Source organism: Silurus meridionalis, chromosome 5, assembly GCF_014805685.1.
Source record: "Silurus meridionalis isolate SWU-2019-XX chromosome 5, ASM1480568v1, whole genome shotgun sequence".
Taxonomy (NCBI): domain Eukaryota; kingdom Metazoa; phylum Chordata; class Actinopteri; order Siluriformes; family Siluridae; genus Silurus; species Silurus meridionalis.
The window spans coordinates 19,340,638-19,359,560 of record NC_060888.1 but is presented as its reverse complement, the minus strand read 5'-3'; the positions used below and the strand labels follow the sequence as shown (position 1 = coordinate 19,359,560).

The 18,923-nt window shown below is 38.3% G+C and overlaps 1 protein-coding gene across 3 annotated transcripts in view; it reads right to left on the bottom strand.

The window, feature by feature from the left end:
* The window catches only part of pcdh11 (protocadherin 11), a 190,709-nt gene that overhangs the window by 47,362 nt on the left and 124,424 nt on the right, over positions 1 to 18,923 (bottom strand). Inside the window, exon 6 of one of the 3 annotated variants that reach the window (XM_046849648.1) lies at positions 15,451 to 15,657. The exons of the other annotated variants lie outside the window; for them this stretch is intronic. Coding sequence (XP_046705604.1) covers positions 15,563 to 15,657 — 95 coding nt within the window. The 3' untranslated portion in view covers positions 15,451 to 15,562. Of the gene's footprint in view, positions 1 to 15,450; positions 15,658 to 18,923 lie in introns of those variants that run through there. 3 annotated transcript variants of the gene reach the window in all.

The window sequence follows — 18,923 nt, the reverse complement described above, 5'->3', positions numbered from 1 at the left end:
TTAAATCAGAATCAGACAACTTGATTTTATTTATTATCTCTATCTTTGATAGAATGTGCATAGATTCCATGAGTATTAGTAATACACCACCAGACACATTTCTCTGTTTAATGGAACTATTTGCTTTGTGATGCTTATAACACATTCACTAGAGTTCATATATCTCACCTTCCTGACAAGCTGCCACAGTTGCAAATACAAACATCGCATCAGGCTCACAGCCTGGCTCTCCAACAGCTCGAAATCATTTATTTATTGCATCCTGGATAAGCGCATATAGCCACCAGTGCTCTCGAGCCTAAACAGGGCCATAGCACTACTAGGAGCATCTATCTGCTCACTACAGGTGTGTACAGATAAGCCATTTTGCTCTAGGTTAAACTTGTTATCTGCCATACAGAGCGGAATTAGGTTTATCTAAACTAAGCATTTCCTTTTCTACCTTGAGGCATCCCACCGGCAGGAAAAAGACATTCCGGGCTCATCAGCTGTTTACTCATTACAGTGCTTTTGAGTTATAGAACAGTAGTGTTCAGTCTGATGCACTGTGTTAAATGGGGTTTTTTACCAAGGTCATGTTAATCAGTGCCTGATTAGCAGAGCAGCTACAGTTCTTCCAATCAATATCAAGCGTAAACCAAAAACAGTGACAACTCCATTACAACTGTTAGTCACTTAGCATGCTTATCTGGATTCTTCTTAAGTTCTGAAATAAGAAGCAAGTGATTCATATATATATATATATACAGTACAGACCAAAGGTTTGGACACACCTTCTCATTCAAAGCGTTTTCTTTATTTTCATGACTATGAAAATTGTAGAGTCACACTGAAGGCATCAAGGGCTATTTGACCAAGAAGGAGAGTGATGGGGTGCTGCGCCAGATGACCTGGCCTCCACAGTCACCGGACCTGAACCCAATCGAGATGGTTTAGGGGTGAGCTGGACCGCAGAGTGAAGGCAAAGGGCCAACAAGTGCCAAGCATCTCTCGGGAACTCCTTCAAGACTGTTGGAAGACCATTTCAGGTGACTACCTCTTGAAGCTCATCAAGAGAATGCCAAGAGTGTGCAAAGCAGTAATCAATGCAAAAGGTGGCTACTTTGAAGAACCTAGAATATGAAATTTTTCAGTTGTTTCACACTTTTTTGTTATGTATATAATTCTATATATAATTCCACGTGTTAATTCATAGTTTTGATGCCTTCAGTGTGAATCTACAATTTTCCTAGTCATGAAAATAAAGAAAACTCTTTGAATGAGAAGGTGTGTCCAAACTTTTGGTCTGTACTGTATATATATATATATATATATATATATATATATATATATATATATATATATATATATATATATATAAAGATAAAATCCAACATTTCATCTTACTATCCAAAAATTGTTTTAATTGAGCAGCAGTAAAAACAATGAATCTTAATGAATTGTCCTCATTTAAAATACATTACAATTTTTTTGTTTTAAATTTATTTGAATTAAAATGTAATTGCCATCTTGAGTTTCATAACCTATTTCGACACTGGACTACACACCTTGCTGATTCTTTTCACATGACACATTTTCTGTTCCTGTCACACCATACACCTTACACTTGGAATGTGTCTAGCATTTGTCTTTCATGGTCATTGTGTCTGTCTCTACCCACAATTCAGGTTATGGTTTTCTTGGTCCTTATGGTCTTTGTGTTTATATGAATGCATTGTCAATAAAGAAAATCTGCATTTGCATCCACTTTTGCCTTAATTACATGACAATATTGTCTTCGAGATCATTATCGGGAGTAAACAGGAAACAACTAGATAGCCATTAGTTAGCCACTGCTAAGTACGTATGTGTATCATAAAAAAAAAATAATTCACTTAGTCGTTATGGTGTTTTAAATTACATAAATCAGCAGGACACCAAATGGAACCTTTGCTGTTTCCACACAGGTGGTTAATGAGGTGATACCAAAGAAACTGTACCTCTTCTAACTTTCATGCAAAATACATAACCAGAGAATATTTGTTTTCTATGTGAATTGTTATATAGACATGTCAAGCTTTCTATAGATATATTTATTATGTCTGTGAGGCAAGTATTAACTGCGATTCAGGTTGTTTTATTTACGTGTCTGTGAAAGATGACAGACAGAGACGGCAGAGAGCGCACCCTGACTGTTTTCTTTATTTTACAAAAGCACAGCGTATTGTTGTTGTTATTATGAGTGTATACAATAAAAGAAGACCCTTTACAGATCTGAATGATGTATTGCTCTTATCCGTACGATCAAAAAAGAGTAATTTAAGTTCATTTCAGCGTTATGAGGAAAAAATGCCACAAAATGGGCCGGCGCGTTTGTCGACCACAGAGGGTTAATTGCCGGATTCTGGTGCTCGATTTGAGACTTGGCGCATCAGTAAAACAAATGTTTACTGATTAAAAAAATGTTTTCGATTGAGTTTATTTAATTTTATATATCTGAATAAAGAAAGGAGGCTGTGAATAAATGTGTGATGCACTGAAGGTTTTAATTTTGTCTCTTTTATATTTATTTATATCTTTTAAAAAAAATGGTCAAACAAACGATAAAATGTGTGCTCTTTAAATAAATGTGCATTAGCGCGTTATTGACAGCCCTAATTAATATATTAATACTTGAGGAAAATTTTGTTATATAATGAATGTATGCTGGCTGAACAACCACCATATAGAACACAAGCAGAGAAAAGATGATGATGATCAGGTGATCAGGAATGTCTCTCTTCTCAGTCATGCTTACATCGCTGACTCCATCTGTCTCATCCACGTTTAAACCCCAAACTTTGTGTTGCCTTTTGTCTTGCTCATTGTTATCTTTGTACACTAGCCTATGTGTGTGGTGTGTGAAAGCCAGGAAATGATATATCAGTGGTATATTGAAAAAGCTGCGCAATGACAGGAAATTGGTTGATGGGCTGAAAACGATGCACATTAAGAAGAAAAAATATTGATCACGTCACCGAAAAGATTAAAACTAAAGTAACAAGCCTGTTTTAAGTAGAAAGTAGGGACATTTATGTAAGAAATATAGTGAGTAAAGGTAAAAAGTTGTTCGAAAAAGAAATAGTGGTGTAAAGCACTGATCGACAGAAACATTACACTAAAAAGTGATATTTAAGGCTGCAGCTTTTGAAAGCAATTCCATCTTTTACATTACTGATTTCGGGTAAAAAATGTAATAATAAATCCAGTTAAAAGGAGACTGCTGCAAGCCAGATTACATGATTTCAGTAAATGTTTTAATTTGATATAAATCATCTTAGGGCTAGATGGGGAAATATCTCATTTACAAATTGTGTCCTCGTTTGTTAGTGGCACTGCACCTCAATTACCCGCCAAGCAGCTTTTTATTTATTCATGCACACAAAGTCATGTATTCATGAGGATTAAGCAGCTACTCTCACGGAGAGTGGCAGCCACAGACAGCATATTTTCCCAGACAGGGAAAATATGATGCAGATTAAAACGCAAAGGAATTGGAAGAGAAGCGTCCTCCTGTGACTCAGTACCTTCGTAGGTCGGTACTTGGTCAGTTTGGCAGCGAAAGCTTCGTTTTAACAAATGATCTTCGGAATGAATAAAAGCAAAGCTGGTGTAGCTGCAATGCCTTTAAATCAGGCAAGAGCTCTAACCGCTGTGAAATGATATACTAGCACTGAGCATTTGGGGACATTTATATATGATAATGTATGCGCTATTGTAATGGGAAGATGTCAAAGCAAATATAATAAATTCCTCTGTGCAAGGTGTCCTCCGATCTCTTATATAATGCATAGAAGAAAAAAAAAACAACAAAAAATGTTGGGAGAAAATGAAATGACATTATACTGGGGAACAGTGAGAATGAATTGTTTTGATAGCTATTCGTGTGACTGATATTTGTAATAAAGCATGCTAACATGCTGGAAAGCACTCTGACATTTGGGGCCCACAAAAGGATTACAAAGCTGCATTGTTCTTATTAAAAAAAGAAACAAAGTAAAGGAAATTGTCAAGCCCTTAATTTACCTTAATGCCTGCGCTTCCCACGGCCGCGATATGCACTAGACACATTTATCAGGATCCTGTAGCACCGTTATGAAGAGCCTTATCAAATTATCAGGCAGCGGAGTGGCTGCAGGCAAGGAATTGGAAACACCAAGTCCACTGAGGAATGCAATTTGCTTAGATCTAGCGTAGCAAATGCTCGCAAGCACATCGCTGGGCCTGGTGGAGCATGCACAGAGCGGGGCGACGCATCCCGATTTGCTGTCTGTAGGGACAGATGTCTGCATGTCTCTCTGACTGGTGAGGTGGACTTCCCTGCGAGCCATGACAGATGCTCTCAAAGGTAAAACAGATGGGCCTGACTTTGGGCCGAGGGAGGCTATAGGCATTTAAGCAGGGAAATAATGGGGATAATCATTCACCAAAGCAAAAGCAGTCGGGACATCACACACTCTAAATCCCACATGGCTCGTGACGTGACAAGAGATGTAAAAAGGCTGGGGGCCTGGTGCCGAGAATGATCATGTCTGGATTGCGCTGCTGAGTGGACAGACACATTTGGGTTCTCTGCTCTGCTACACTTTACTTTTCTGACGGAGGGGAAAAACAGGTGCGTGGGATCACGAGCATATCACAATACGTAATTTAGTACCAGTGCACAGGAGCGTTTACCCTTACTGTGAAGAAATGGAGTGTAAAATGCCTAATTAGATACACCTTGTACAACATATTTGCTGAGAATTGAGTATGTACAATACCTTGGGCATAATTAAATGGCTAATCCTAAATCCTAATGGAATAATTAGCCATGGGGACAGGCTAATCAAAATAAACAAACTTGTACTTTGATTCATTGCAAAAGAGAAGAAATAAACACAGCTATAATGTCTTTCTGAAAAAAAAAAAAAAGAGGGGAAAAAAATTGTCTCAGTTGTGCCGTGTTTACTTTCTTTCAAGTCCACTCATTACTAACTTATGAGACCATCTCGCAAATGTTTAAAGAAGCGTCGGCGATACAGAGAGAGAAAAACATTCCTGGATGAGAAGGGCCATGGTGAATCAACTGTTCATAGCGATGCTCCCGGACGTTGCTATTGGAGACAGTGTCACTTCAGAGGAACGCATAATTAACTGGAACTTCAGCAAGAGGAGGTGGAGGAGAGATCTATGGGCTGAAGCACATCAAGGCGCCTCGAGCACATCATTAGGATGCAAATCTGCCATTTGTAGGACAAAATGCTCATCCAGCAGTACAATAGGCCTCCTGATGTTTACACAGTTGCCGTGTAATACCTGGACCTTGCAGCAAAAAAAAAAACAGTCCTGTGTTAGGTGCCTTACTAGCATGTTTTTTTTCTGTACGGACCAGCGATTTCTTATACTGACAGCAAGCCTGATCATCAATTATTATAGCTCACTAGGTCTAATAGGCATTTCCCCCTTGCTGTCTGACTCGCCGCTCAGGCTGGTGGCGAGAAAGAGCAAGCTCTGGGGCATGGTGCACCTGTAACCTTACCACAAGACAACATCTGTCTCCCACGAGTTAAGCCACTACACGCGTTAGAAAAACGCTGACAGCTAACTGGCAAACTCTGAATAAATAGAGCATAATTAGCAATTTTATTTGTGGGTCTTAATGAAGTACTATGTTAAGCACAGTGTCAGATCATTTCCTGATTAAAACATTTCCCCAGTATCATTATTGCCGTATAAAGACATATATGCAGCTGTGTTTTAAAGCAGAATGTTTGACAGATGTGAGACAGCTGAGAGCCTTGGGAGTTATGCTCGACTAGAATGAAGGAAAATCAATGCAGCCAAGCAGGTGTGTTGAGTTAGTGGGGCAAAAGAGAGCAAATGGCCAGGCTGGGTGGCTCACGGCATTTCGCGCTGGTGGCCTGATCCACTTCAGCCCAGAGGTCTTGCAGATGTTCAGTGGTGGCCAACTTGACCATAACAAATGTGATGAATGCACCAGTTCATCTATGCTGCACCCACAATGCTTGCCAGGTCCCTGTGTTCACTGTCAAGCCCTCAAAAGCTCCCTGTCATTCTCAGTTAGCGCAAACATTTCCTGCAAGCACAAGCATAATCCATCCTCACCAAATCCCAACTGGAATAACTGGAATCCTTTATTCCTTCACTCAGCAAACCTCCCCTGTTCCCAAAGCACTCCATCCGTCTGCGTTACCCAGCCCCTTGAGCTCTTTCTGAACTCATCCATTTGTCGCAGGATGCAGATTTATCAACAAATCGCAGTGCACATCGATCAACTGGACTACGGTGTGCCACGGAGTAATCCAGCTTTTGAATGTGCACCCACATGCTATGATTAAATCCCACTGACGTGTCCAAGAACACAAAAGCCTAAAAAAAAAAAAAATCCCTTTTGACTGTTCATGTATTAGCCTCTATAAAACATCCATGATGTTTTCTTTGGTAGCCTGAGGAAAAAATATTTACACAATTCTATAAACTATTTTCTTGTTGGCATATGTGGATATCCTGCATATCTTTGAGTTTGTAATAATATTCCCATAACAGGATTTCTCTTGGCAGCAAATCTTCCTAAAATGGTGGCAGCGTATGTTTGGGGCGATAACTGTTAACAGGATGTAAGCACTTTAGAGGTCAACAGCGTTATGTTTTGTCAAAGCCCCCACCCATAAAATCAAAAATAAATAAAAATCTTTAAGCGTTCTATTTTCAGAATCAAGGAAACATGTTTCTGCTTAGTTATTTTGGTCAATAAGGCTGTCCACAGGTGGAAAGTAACAAAGTACAAATACTTTGTTACTGAACTTAAGTAGATTTTTCTGATATCACCTTTTACTTTCACTCATTACATTTTTTACACAAATATCGTTACTTAATTTTGTGACATGATCAATATTTTTTTCTTCTGTTTTCAGCCCATCAACCTATTTATTGTCATTGCGTGGCTTTTCAATCTACCACTGGTGTATCATTTCCTGTCTTTCACACACCAGAGATGTAGACGAGTTTACAAAGCTAACAATGAGCAGGCAGAAGACAACAAGAATTATAGGGTTAACCTGGATGAGACAGAGGGAGTCAGTGATGTAAACATGCCTGAGAAACACTTTCTCCGGTATAACCTCATTAACCGTCCGAGTGGAAACATAGCAAAGGTTCCGTTTGATGTCCTGTTGATTTACGTAATTTAAAACAGCATAATTACTTTTAAATATTTACAAGAATTGTAATTGCGATTAAATATTTGAAACGATTGATAATAATAATAAGGCATGAAGTCCAGTTACCAGTGTGACAATAAAACAGGTAGTAGTAATGGCTTCTTTTTACTTAAGTACTTGTCAGAGCCCAAACTTCTTTACTTTAACTTGTGTAAAAAAGTATAGTCAGTACTTCAACTTTTACCTAAATATTTAAAAATATGAGTATCTGTATTTCTACTTAAGTGAAGGATGTGTGAACTTTTGCCATCTCTGAGGCCGTCTAGCCAGAGCCATCTTAATTATGGAGTGGTGTCGCATGAAAAATGGAAGCTAGACAAGGATGCATTTTAATCAGTTCACCACAGAATGCGGTAGAGCATAAGGCATATACCTTGTGTCGGCTTCAGCTGTGCTCCAATCAGACGGTAATCATAATTAGATATAATTCCTTAGAGATGATTGACCTTTTTGAAAATCTGTGGGCCCCCAACCCGCCAGCAATGAAACGAGGGCTTGATTATGGCAGTATCGGAATGAGGGACTGCAAACAAGAGGTACCACACAGGAAAGAGTGTCTATAGGCTACACGCTGGTAAGCTGACAGGCGCAAATGCTTTGTTTGTCCGGAAGATTACTAAAAATTTGGTAAGTACTAAAATCATCCAAAATTTATGAATTTAATAGTAATAAGTCATAGAAAAAAATTCATTCCGAGACTTAAGCTATATTTTGTTTGGACTACTTTTACATAGGGGTTGGGTATCATGTTGTTGTCTTTTGCCCTGTCTAGAAAGAGCAATCTTTTTTATTTTATTATTATTTTTTTTTATAAACTATGTGTCTATGTGCTTGGAAAGAGCTACAAAATGACCGGTCAAAATAACCCCGGGTAACTTATATAAATCAGATCGAAATTGACATGTTGGTAAAGATTGCATTATATCCAGTGGGAAAAGAGATTTCAGACTGTTTCTTCAATATGGAGACACTCCAAGAATTGTACTTGTCTGTCATCTCTTGCCAAAACCAAAACAAATGAATACTGGCCATGTTTATAATGGAACAAAATAGTACAATTGAAATAAAAAAACTTCTAACCCAGGCATGTTTCTAACTACATGCATGGTCATGTGACTTACTAATGATTAAGCCCTACAACAAGCATGCATTTATGTATAGCATACATGGCATTTTTGGGGGTTGGCACACTTCACAAAGACACTCCCATCTCCCTAAATCATACAAAACTCAGTTGTCCCACACAATTCGATCATAATTACTACAGACATTTCTCCAGCAATATTACACAGCAGACATCTGTTCCGAAATCGTATGCCATCCAAATAGTACTTTAATATTGAAACAGCATGATTCAAAAAGTTCTTTCAGGCATAAAAAAACAACTCGGCAGCCTGAAAGTGACAGCGACTGTTTTTCCTCTCACAAGTGCGTATTAGCACTTTTCCATTTCCCAATGTAAACACTGAGCAATAGTCAGTTTGTAGGATTTCAATAATTCAACAGATTTCTAACATTCAGTAAATCTCTGTGGGAAAGCCACGCCCTAGAGCTCTGCTGTGCCAAAAAAATGTGGTGCAACGCTATTGATGCTTATGTTATAATTTATAGATGCAGTGCAAATCTTATGAGGATTTTATTAGATAATACTCCCACATGGAGACCTTAATCGTAGTATGGCCCCCATGACACCATGTGGGCAGCGATTGTGCCCTGTATGCCACTGACCTTTTAGACTCACTGGTGCTGCAAGAAAAAAAGAAAAAGAAAAGAAAAACAGAGGAGGAAGAAAGCCACCATTTTCTCTTGATGTCAGATCAGAAAATTTTCTGGGCATAATTTGTGGGTAATCACATGCGCGTTAAGTGCAGATGGTCTGGCTGTTTGCTGTGTAGGGGTGCTTTAAAAAGCTGCTGCTGTCCAAAATGACAGTGGATCTGAAATGGGTGCTTTTCTGCCCGCAATTGGGAAGGCAAAGCGTTTTTACTCTCATCTGGCCCAGCCATGGTTTTAAGCTGTCTAAAACCAAATTACTCTGAAACCAACAGTTGACCTAATTCCCAAACACAATGGAAATCTTTGTGTTGAATCTATTACAAAGAAGAAAAAACAACCCAGCATCCCTGGCAACCTTTTAGCTAAGAACACCGCTGTAAGAATGACATGCTGATGTTTGCCCTAACTCATGACAGCTATCATTAGATTTGCACCACTCTGTTTTGCAATTGACATTATGGCACATTCAGTCAGGACGTATGATGGTCTATCTTAAGGTTGACAGTTGTCAAGCTTTTTTTTTAAGCTGACCAAAGGATTATGGCATAAAATGCAAATAACAAGTGCAATCATGAGATTTAGGCAGTCAAACAGCTGAAATATCCACATGACAATCTGTACCACCTAGCTAATACACGGACTGATAATCAAACAAACACACAGTGATAACCACTACATTGCAGTTTGGCGCATTGCTGAGAAAAACTGTATGATCTGCGCCAAGTTTAAAGGTAAGGAATAAAACATAATAAGGGTGTGCATTTTATACAACATGCATTAACAAGTCAATGCGATGATGTTGCCTTCTCAGAATTGATCATTCATGTTATGGATGATCTTCTTTTTAACTCTTTTTTTAAAAAAAATTCACGTTACACTTATTTTACGGTTGAGCCAAGGCTGTGGAATGCCCATAAGGCAAGTTAGCACCAGACATTAATTACAAAAAGACTTTCACATGGTGGAAACCTGTCTGTTACTCATTGTATTGACTGACCCCTGGAGACTACTTCTATGAATATTAACTAATCACCTCCTTATGGAATGGTTTACCATATCAATGATTATATCATTGTTTAAAAAAGTATGTTTTTTACTGCATTTATTAGTGCACGTAGACTATCTGGAGGGTCTGCTGTAAAAGTCAATGTGTTTGAGTTGTTACTACAGAAAGTGAGTGCATTGCTACAAACCATTCAAATAACATGTTACATGGCATGTAGAGCTGCTGTAACACCTTCTGACCAATTAGGTTTGAGTATGCTAAAATATTTTATAAAACAGTAACAATTGTAATTATTCAGAATTTTCAAAAATGCTAAAAATGCCATAAATAACACGGCAAGAATAAAGTAATAATAATAATAATAATAATAATAATAATTATTATTATTATTATTATTATTATTATTATTATTATAACGATAATACTGTGAAGTTTCAATTTGGTTCAAACCATTTGGGAACAAAGAATAACTCTAGCTGTATGACAGGAGCAATGCAAGAGCTAAGACATCTAATGAAGCATAGATATGAATATTTATAAATCAGCTTTTGTTCATGCACTTTTGAGACCAGTTGCTTCCCATGGAATTACATTATGTGTAAAAGAACCTGTTATAATCTATCTAATCTATTTTAGGCAACCTATTTATAACAGAATGCATAAAAAATAAATAATTGGCCCAATAGAACCCCTCTGGGCTTTATTTGTGTTTATATACTATATGAATGAAGATTTGCCAACATGTTGTTACACCTCTCATCTGCTGCGAAGTTTCCTTTTACCTAAAGACTCTGAACAAACGTGAATCGGATAAACACATCTGCAATATGATTCCGTTCATCAAGCAAATCAAGGCGTGAAAAATCACTGTTTAGTCGAGACATAAACCCTGCATTTAAATGCTCTTGTAATGCGCTGTACACATTCCTTTGGCTTCGATGCATGAATGCTGTCACTGAAATCATGCCAGTTGGACGGAGGTATATCAAATTGGCCCTTTGTTAATGAAGCCTTGTAAACAGAAGAGGCTTTGGCAAAATGTCTGGAAGATGTCCACGTTAGGGTTTGTACTTAAAAAAAAAATAAAGTACTTTATTTGATGTGTGTGACACTGGGTTGGTTTTAAAGCTGAACATTCCTTTTTCTCTCCAGTATGCTTTAAATCCAAATGGTTGTAAGTGGAAAAAAACTCCCCAGAGATTTATATGGCTGCCTATTATTCTACTTTTAATATAATTGAGATGTAGGCTGGTTGGGGCACGTTTCGTTATGATTTCAAGGCATTTGGAGGCAGGTGATTTCGATTTTCTGAATTTCAGTTCTTGTCAGAAAAATGAGGCAGACCAACTTGATAGGCAGCTAGAGGGGTGTGTGCACACTGGGTGTTTGAAGTTCTCTCACAGAGTTCACAACGCTTTGTCCAGAGAGGCAATCAAATGTGGCAGCTATCGATCGCCTTTTTACTCAGACAGATGACTTGGTGCACATGTTAACAAGTTGACAAAGGCTGGTTTAATTGTAAGCCTCCTGCAGTTTTCAAAGTTTGGGTTGCTTAAAGGGATTTGACTAAGGACAGTGTAAAATAAAGGCAGCGTACTAAGGTATCAAGCATGGGAACTAGAATCTATACAGATCTATAGAGAATAAATGATCTATCTATCTATCTATCTATCTATCTATCTATCTATCTATCTATCTATCTATCTATCTATCTATCTATCTATCTATCTATCTATCTATCTATCATCTATCTATCTATCTATCTATCTATCTATCTATCTATCTATCTATCTATCTATCTATCTATCTATCTATCTATCATCTGTCTGTCTGTCTGTCTGTCTGTCTGTCTGTCTGTCTGTATATTTGCCTGTCTGTCTGAGAGAGAGTTTTATATATATTAGTTCCCATGCAACTGATATTTTTCAGAAATTAATTTTAACCCTAAATATGAACACTTCAAATGAAGATAAAAAGTAGGAAGCAAATGTACAAATCAATATGCACTAGCAAGCGCTCAAAGTGATTGTGGCTTCTTTTGGATCTGTTTCCTAGAGCAGTGGAAACAATCAACATGTGTCTGATATGTAACTTATTCTAGATTCATTTCTTGGATATAGAATTGTTGTGTAAAAGCAACACTGCACTTGCAATAGTGTTGCTATACTGAATAGCAGCATGACTGTGGCTCGCACTGCAGACTGCATGCCTACACGGAATCCCAGCCGTGCCAATATTCAGTACAACCACATTCTTGCTAGTGCGATAATGCGTAAAAAATTCATATGACATTAACTAAAAATGTCTTTGTTCCCCTGCTGTGTTTATTTTGAACCTCTAAATATATCATTTAAAATTGCAGGTTACATCTTTAGATTTAGAATAACAAAAAAAATGTCCAGGAAAATTCTTCAAAATTTGAATACAAATTCGATGTAAATTAGAGAAAATGTAAAACATTGCATACAGACTGGTCAAATCTATAAATAAACAAATAAAGTTTTATCTTTTATTCTGATAGCTACACTATATGGACAAAAGTATTGGCACACCTGCCTTTCCAGAGATATGTTTCTCTTCCCCAAACTATTACCACAATATTGGAGGCGCACAATTGTATAGGGTGTGGTAGCATAACATTTTCCACAAACCATTTCCAGCATGACAATATCCCTGTGAACAAAGCATGCTCCGTGAACATGTGGCTTACATGGGTGGAAGTAAAAGATCTTGAGTGGCCTGCTATAGAGCTCTGACACCAACCCTACTGAACACCTTTGGATGAATTGTAACACTACACCCCAGGCCTCTTCACCCTACATCAGTACCTAACTTTACCAATGCCCTCGTGGCTGACTGTGCACAAATCTTCACAAACACACTTTTGTCCGTATGGTGTATGTTAGACAGTAAATTCTTAGTGTAGCTATATTTATGTAACATTATTTAGTTAGGATTCACAGCCTAATATAAATTGACTAGCAATGATTAGCAGCTAACTTTTAGTAGAACATAAAAAGAATGACTAATTACTTTTAATTATTTATATAAATAATTTGCTTATTAAGATTCATATCATGCATTTTGCATTGCTTAACTCAGGTACAGTACATGAGCATGGCAGAAGACTGAGATTGGCTTCATTCTAAGTTAATTCTGAAAGCATTTACTTTACACTGAGAGCATTGGATGCTTCACCTTTTGTCTAGTTTACATGTATCTCTGAGATTTAACTGTTTGATATTAGTATTTAAGGTTCAGAACTATTTTCCAACACTGTAACCTGTAATTGAGGATTATATGTTTTAAAAGTTAAATCTTACCCCAGGCAAGTTCAAAACAACAGCACTGGTGAAAATGTAAATGTATTAAATACGTTACAGAAAAAAAAAAATAATAATACATGAAATATATTGAAATATTTCTGGCAGCTTTTTGAGCTATACCCAGGAGCCTGTACACTGGTGAAATGTGCATCTTCCTACTCGAGTCAGTAAATAACATGCTTAAGAACCTGCGAAGTTTCCTTTTACCTAAAGACTCTGAACAAACGTGAATCGGATAAACACATCTGCAATATGATTCCGTTCATCAAGCAAATCAAGGGCGTGAAAAATCACTGTTTAGTCGAGACATAAACCCTGCATTTAAATGCTCTTGTAATGCGCTGTACACATTCCTTTGGCTTCGATGCATGAATGCTGTCACTGAAATCATGCCAGTTGGACGGAGGTATATCAAATTGGCCCTTTGTTAATGAAGCCTTGTAAACAGAAGAGGCTTTGGCAAAATGTCTGGAAGATGTCCACGTTAGGGTTTGTACTTAAAAAAAAAATAAAGTACTTTATTTGATGTGTGTGACACTGGGTTGGTTTTAAAGCTGAACATTCCTTTTTCTCTCCAGTATGCTTTAAATCCAAATTCATTCTAAGTTAATTCTGAAAGCATTTACTTTACACTGAGAGCATTGGATGCTTCACCTTTTGTCTAGTTTACATGTATCTCTGAGATTTAACTGTTTGATATTAGTATTTAAGGTTCAGAACTATTTTCCAACACTGTAACCTGTAATTGAGGATTATATGTTTTAAAAGTTAAATCTTACCCCAGGCAAGTTCAAAACAACAGCACTGGTGAAAATGTAAATGTATTAAATACGTTACAGAAAAAAAAAAATAATAATACATGAAATATATTGAAATATTTCTGGCAGCTTTTTGAGCTATACCCAGGAGCCTGTACACTGGTGAAATGTGCATCTTCCTACTCGAGTCAGTAAATAACATGCTTAAGAACCTGCGAAGTTTCCTTTTACCTAAAGACTCTGAACAAACGTGAATCGGATAAACACATCTGCAATATGATTCCGTTCATCAAGCAAATCAAGGCGTGAAAATCACTGTTTAGTCGAGACATAAACCCTGCATTTAAATGCTCTTGTAATGCGCTGTACACATTCCTTTGGCTTCGATGCATGAATGCTGTCACTGAAATCATGCCAGTTGGACGGAGGTATATCAAATTGGCCCTTTGTTAATGAAGCCTTGTAAACAGAAGAGGCTTTGGCAAAATGTCTGGAAGATGTCCACGTTAGGGTTTGTACTTAAAAAAAAAATAAAGTACTTTATTTGATGTGTGTGACACTGGGTTGGTTTTAAAGCTGAACATTCCTTTTTCTCTCCAGTATGCTTTAAATCCAAATTCATTCTAAGTTAATTCTGAAAGCATTTACTTTACACTGAGAGCATTGGATGCTTCACCTTTTGTCTAGTTTACATGTATCTCTGAGATTTAACTGTTTGATATTAGTATTTAAGGTTCAGAACTATTTTCCAACACTGTAACCTGTAATTGAGGATTATATGTTTTAAAAGTTAAATCTTACCCCAGGCAAGTTCAAAACAACAGCACTGGTGAAAATGTAAATGTATTAAATACGTTACAGAAAAAAAAAAAAAATAATACATGAAATATATTGAAATATTTCTGGCAGCTTTTTGAGCTATACCCAGGAGCCTGTACACTGGTGAAATGTGCATCTTCCTACTCGAGTCAGTAAATAACATGCTTAAGAACCTCCTCTCTTGCATTAACACTAAAATGCACCCTATAAAAGAAACAAGTGCTGGCAACATATTTAAAAGCCGACATGTGTTTATCTTCAATGGATCTACCAAGCATAAGAGTTCGCTCATTCCGCATCGTTCTCTACCAAAGCTAAGGCTGCGTAATTAATGCAGGAAGGTTTTAAGGACCATCTCGAGATATATTAACAGGTGTTCGCGTGGCTCTTATACTGAATTATCTCCACTATCTACACATTACTTTTTCTGATTTCCTTTGTTCATGATGTTCATTATGTACTCGGTTCCCTAGGGACACTTAATGCACCGTGCATGAGCTGTCTTACATGACACTCCCCCGGTCTCTTCTGAGGAAATTTCAGAGCTTTGACTCGCCTTGCCAAATCAATAGCCTGTCTCCTCGAGATGACTATCAATGGCATTTGATCCAGACGAAACACAGGTGCCTCTCCAGATCACCTCGGAAGCACGAGCGCTTCCCTAAAACCCCAGCTGCTACGATGGATATACAGATGAATCCATTTAAATCCCATCTGGCGCAGCCAGAGACCTGAAAGAGTCAAAAGATGAAGGAATAAAAGATTCAAAATCAGCAAAAGGAAGAGACTAACACAGTATGTGGGTTAATACTGTTGGTGCATCATTTAGGACCAGTGCAGCAGCTGGGGGAAAAAAAATTCTGCTTGCCTGCAGCGCAACGGCATTTTTGGAAATTCTGTAAAGAAGGAAAAGCTAATTATGAAACGAGACAAGATGTAAATCTTAGTAAAATAATCTAAGATAAATAAATTTATATATATATATATATATATATATATATATATAAAATACTGACTATATTTTATCCTGGCATTTATGCTTTCGGATGCCCCCACCAAATATTTAAACTTTGCTGCAGGTTGGTGGGTGACATATTAGAGCTATAAAGCCCTTAATTGCGAACATCTGGGGTAGCCGAAATGTCGGCAACATGAAGGATCACAGTTTTAGGAATAGAACTGCTGCTAGTGATCATGAAATAAGACAACACAATGACCGGCATAATTGACCAAGCAAATATGTAATGCAACATTACCCCGACTGCCAATTCTGTCCTTGTAAAGAACGGCTGCTCCCATGATGTTCTCCATCGCTAATTAGTATTGTCTTTGTTTTGGACGAAACTCAACTCATGAAATGCCATCATTCGGTGTCAAAATGTTTCCAGAGAGAAATTTGGTGAGTAATAGAGATTTACACAGCTCAGTGTAATTAAGCACTACATTCATTAATGCTAATTGCATAAAAAACAGGCTGAAATTAATGAAAATGTGTTTCACTCAGTGTCATCACATTTCTTCTGTGTGGGCACAGCATCTTATATGTCCTGCTTTATTATTAATAATATTCCAGTAACTGCCTCAATCACAGTAGAAAAAATACCACAAGTTTTGTGTGTGTGTGTGTGTGTGTGTGTGTGTGTGTGTGTGTGTGTGTGTGTGTGTGTGTGTGTGTGTGTAAAACTGCACACAAGAGTTCATTTGGGTCAAACCACATTTGTGTACATTATAAAAATCTATAATAAGAACTAATACGCTTGGCGAAATGTATACTAAAACTTGCTGTGTAACCTTCTTATTTTTAAAAGAATTTAGAAAAATTGTTCTTTTGTTAGTAAAAGAGTTGCCTGGATACTTTCTTTCTTTCTTTCTTTCTTTCTTTCTTTCTTTCTTTCTTTCTTTCTTTCTTTCTATCTATCTATCTATCTATCTATCTATCTATCTATCTATCTATCTATCTATCTATCTATCTATCTATCTATCTATCATCTATTTATTTATTTATTTGTTTGCAATCCAATTGAAACCTTTGAAATATGATGGATGAGATGAAGCTTGAAACCAGAGCAGCTTATCATTCTACTGCAATGTGCTGCACACATCTGGACTGTTTGAGCATTTAAGGACTTGAATTACTTTTCTTTCTGTATTTATTGAGTTTTAACTCTATTTGGATAATGACACATGACGCCATTTTCTTTTCAGACTGAACATCATTTTTGATAAAATCTCACTAGTTGTAGAAAAAAAATACTTAACAACTCTTTAGCATTTAAAGAACTTCTTTACCGATGTTTAAACGGTTTGTTAAAAATAGGATTTTGTTTTGTAAAACATGGCAACACAGCTGTCAGGATTTGGCAGATGCACACAGGTGCACAGAACACAGGTTCTACAGTGCAAAACAACACCTAAAACAGTGAGCGCACAAACAATAAAGTAAACTGTAGATACATGAAAAAACATACAGATTATAGAATGCGCAGTGACACACAAGTACAATAAAACCAACAGAAGCTAAACAACAAGTTGGAAGTTCCCTTTCAGGAACTCGAGCTGCCTCGGAACGCTTTGGGAATGCCTTTGCATTGTCCACTCTCTGAATCATGTGTATAATCAGTCCAGTGGTAAGCAGGCGTCACCAGCGGGATGACGTCACGACTAGGAAGCTTAAAAGCTCATGGAGTGAAACCAGCGGCAGCTTCCGTTTGTTCAGAATGTGTGTGTGTTTGTGTGGCAAGGTAGGAGCTGTTTAGATCCTTCGATGAAGCATTGCTTCCATCCTTGGTTCCTCCTTGCCTCCGCTATATTACGGAGGGGTGGGGGTGGGGGGGTGTATACGCATAAACTGTGTGTTGCTTGTCTGGAAGCGGTGCATGCTATGTCGGTTCACGAGGGAGAAAGTCGTTTTTTTCTTTCCTTGGTCTCTAAGCCTCCTGAAACCACCCCTCAGGCAGTCCTTTTTGAGGAGCTCCTAGCGGTAGTAACCAGTGCTGTTATAAAGCTCGAATTAGAATGGCCAGCCGATAAGCAGAATGTCCACCTAGCAAGCTGAACGAGCACTTCTTGCAACCCTCTTCACTGCCTCCGCATGGGGGCTTGCCTTTTTTTCCAAGACCTGCACACCAAGGTGTCCAGGTTGTGGGTGTCCCTTTATTCCAATATAGTAAGATTGATGAAGTGCGGCTATTTCTCTCCGGGTGACGCGTCATTCCTTAAAGCCCCAGCACTGTCCACCAAGCCTCTGAGAACCACTTCAGCACTGGTGGGCAAGGCTTATGCCTCAGAAGGTCAGGCCTCTCTAGGGCTGCATGCTATGGTACAGGCATAGCCAAAGCTGCACTGATGCGCTGCTCCCCGGAGTTCTGGAGAGTTTGCTGAGGGGGATTCTGTCTCCTCCTGGTGGCCCTGTGGTGGCCAGGCAGGCCATGGTTTGTTGACCTGGTAGCCCTTCTTGAACAACCTCCCTGGGAGCTTTCTCTCAGGAGGGATCTTCTATCTTAAGCAGGGGGCACAATAATACACCTCCACTCAGAGCTATGGGGGATTGCTAGCCACCAGTCTCTCCACCGAGAGGTAGAAACCATTCTTCAATCCAGAGCTCCCTCCATGAGGAGGTTGTATGCTGCAAGGTGGCATCTGTTTAGTTTACTGCCCAGTTGGTTCAGTGCTGGAATTCCTTCAAGAACAGTTCACGTGTCTGCCATTTCCATTGATGTGTCTGCCATTGTGGCCTGTCATGCCCCCCTTGCAGGGCAATCACTGGGTTAGAAGCCGTTGTGGCCTTTGGTATGACCTAGAGTACCGACCTCTCAAGAGAGTATGAGATCTTCAGGTGATCTTCCCTTTTTGTGGCACCTTTATTCCTGGAGTTTACTCCAGGCCTGGCAAGTGCCTTCTTCTACCCTAGATCAGCGTTCCCAAAGTACCCTCAGTCATCCCAGAACCCATTAGGCATTCTCTCCTCTTCTCTTTCAGGCCCCAGACCAGGAGATGC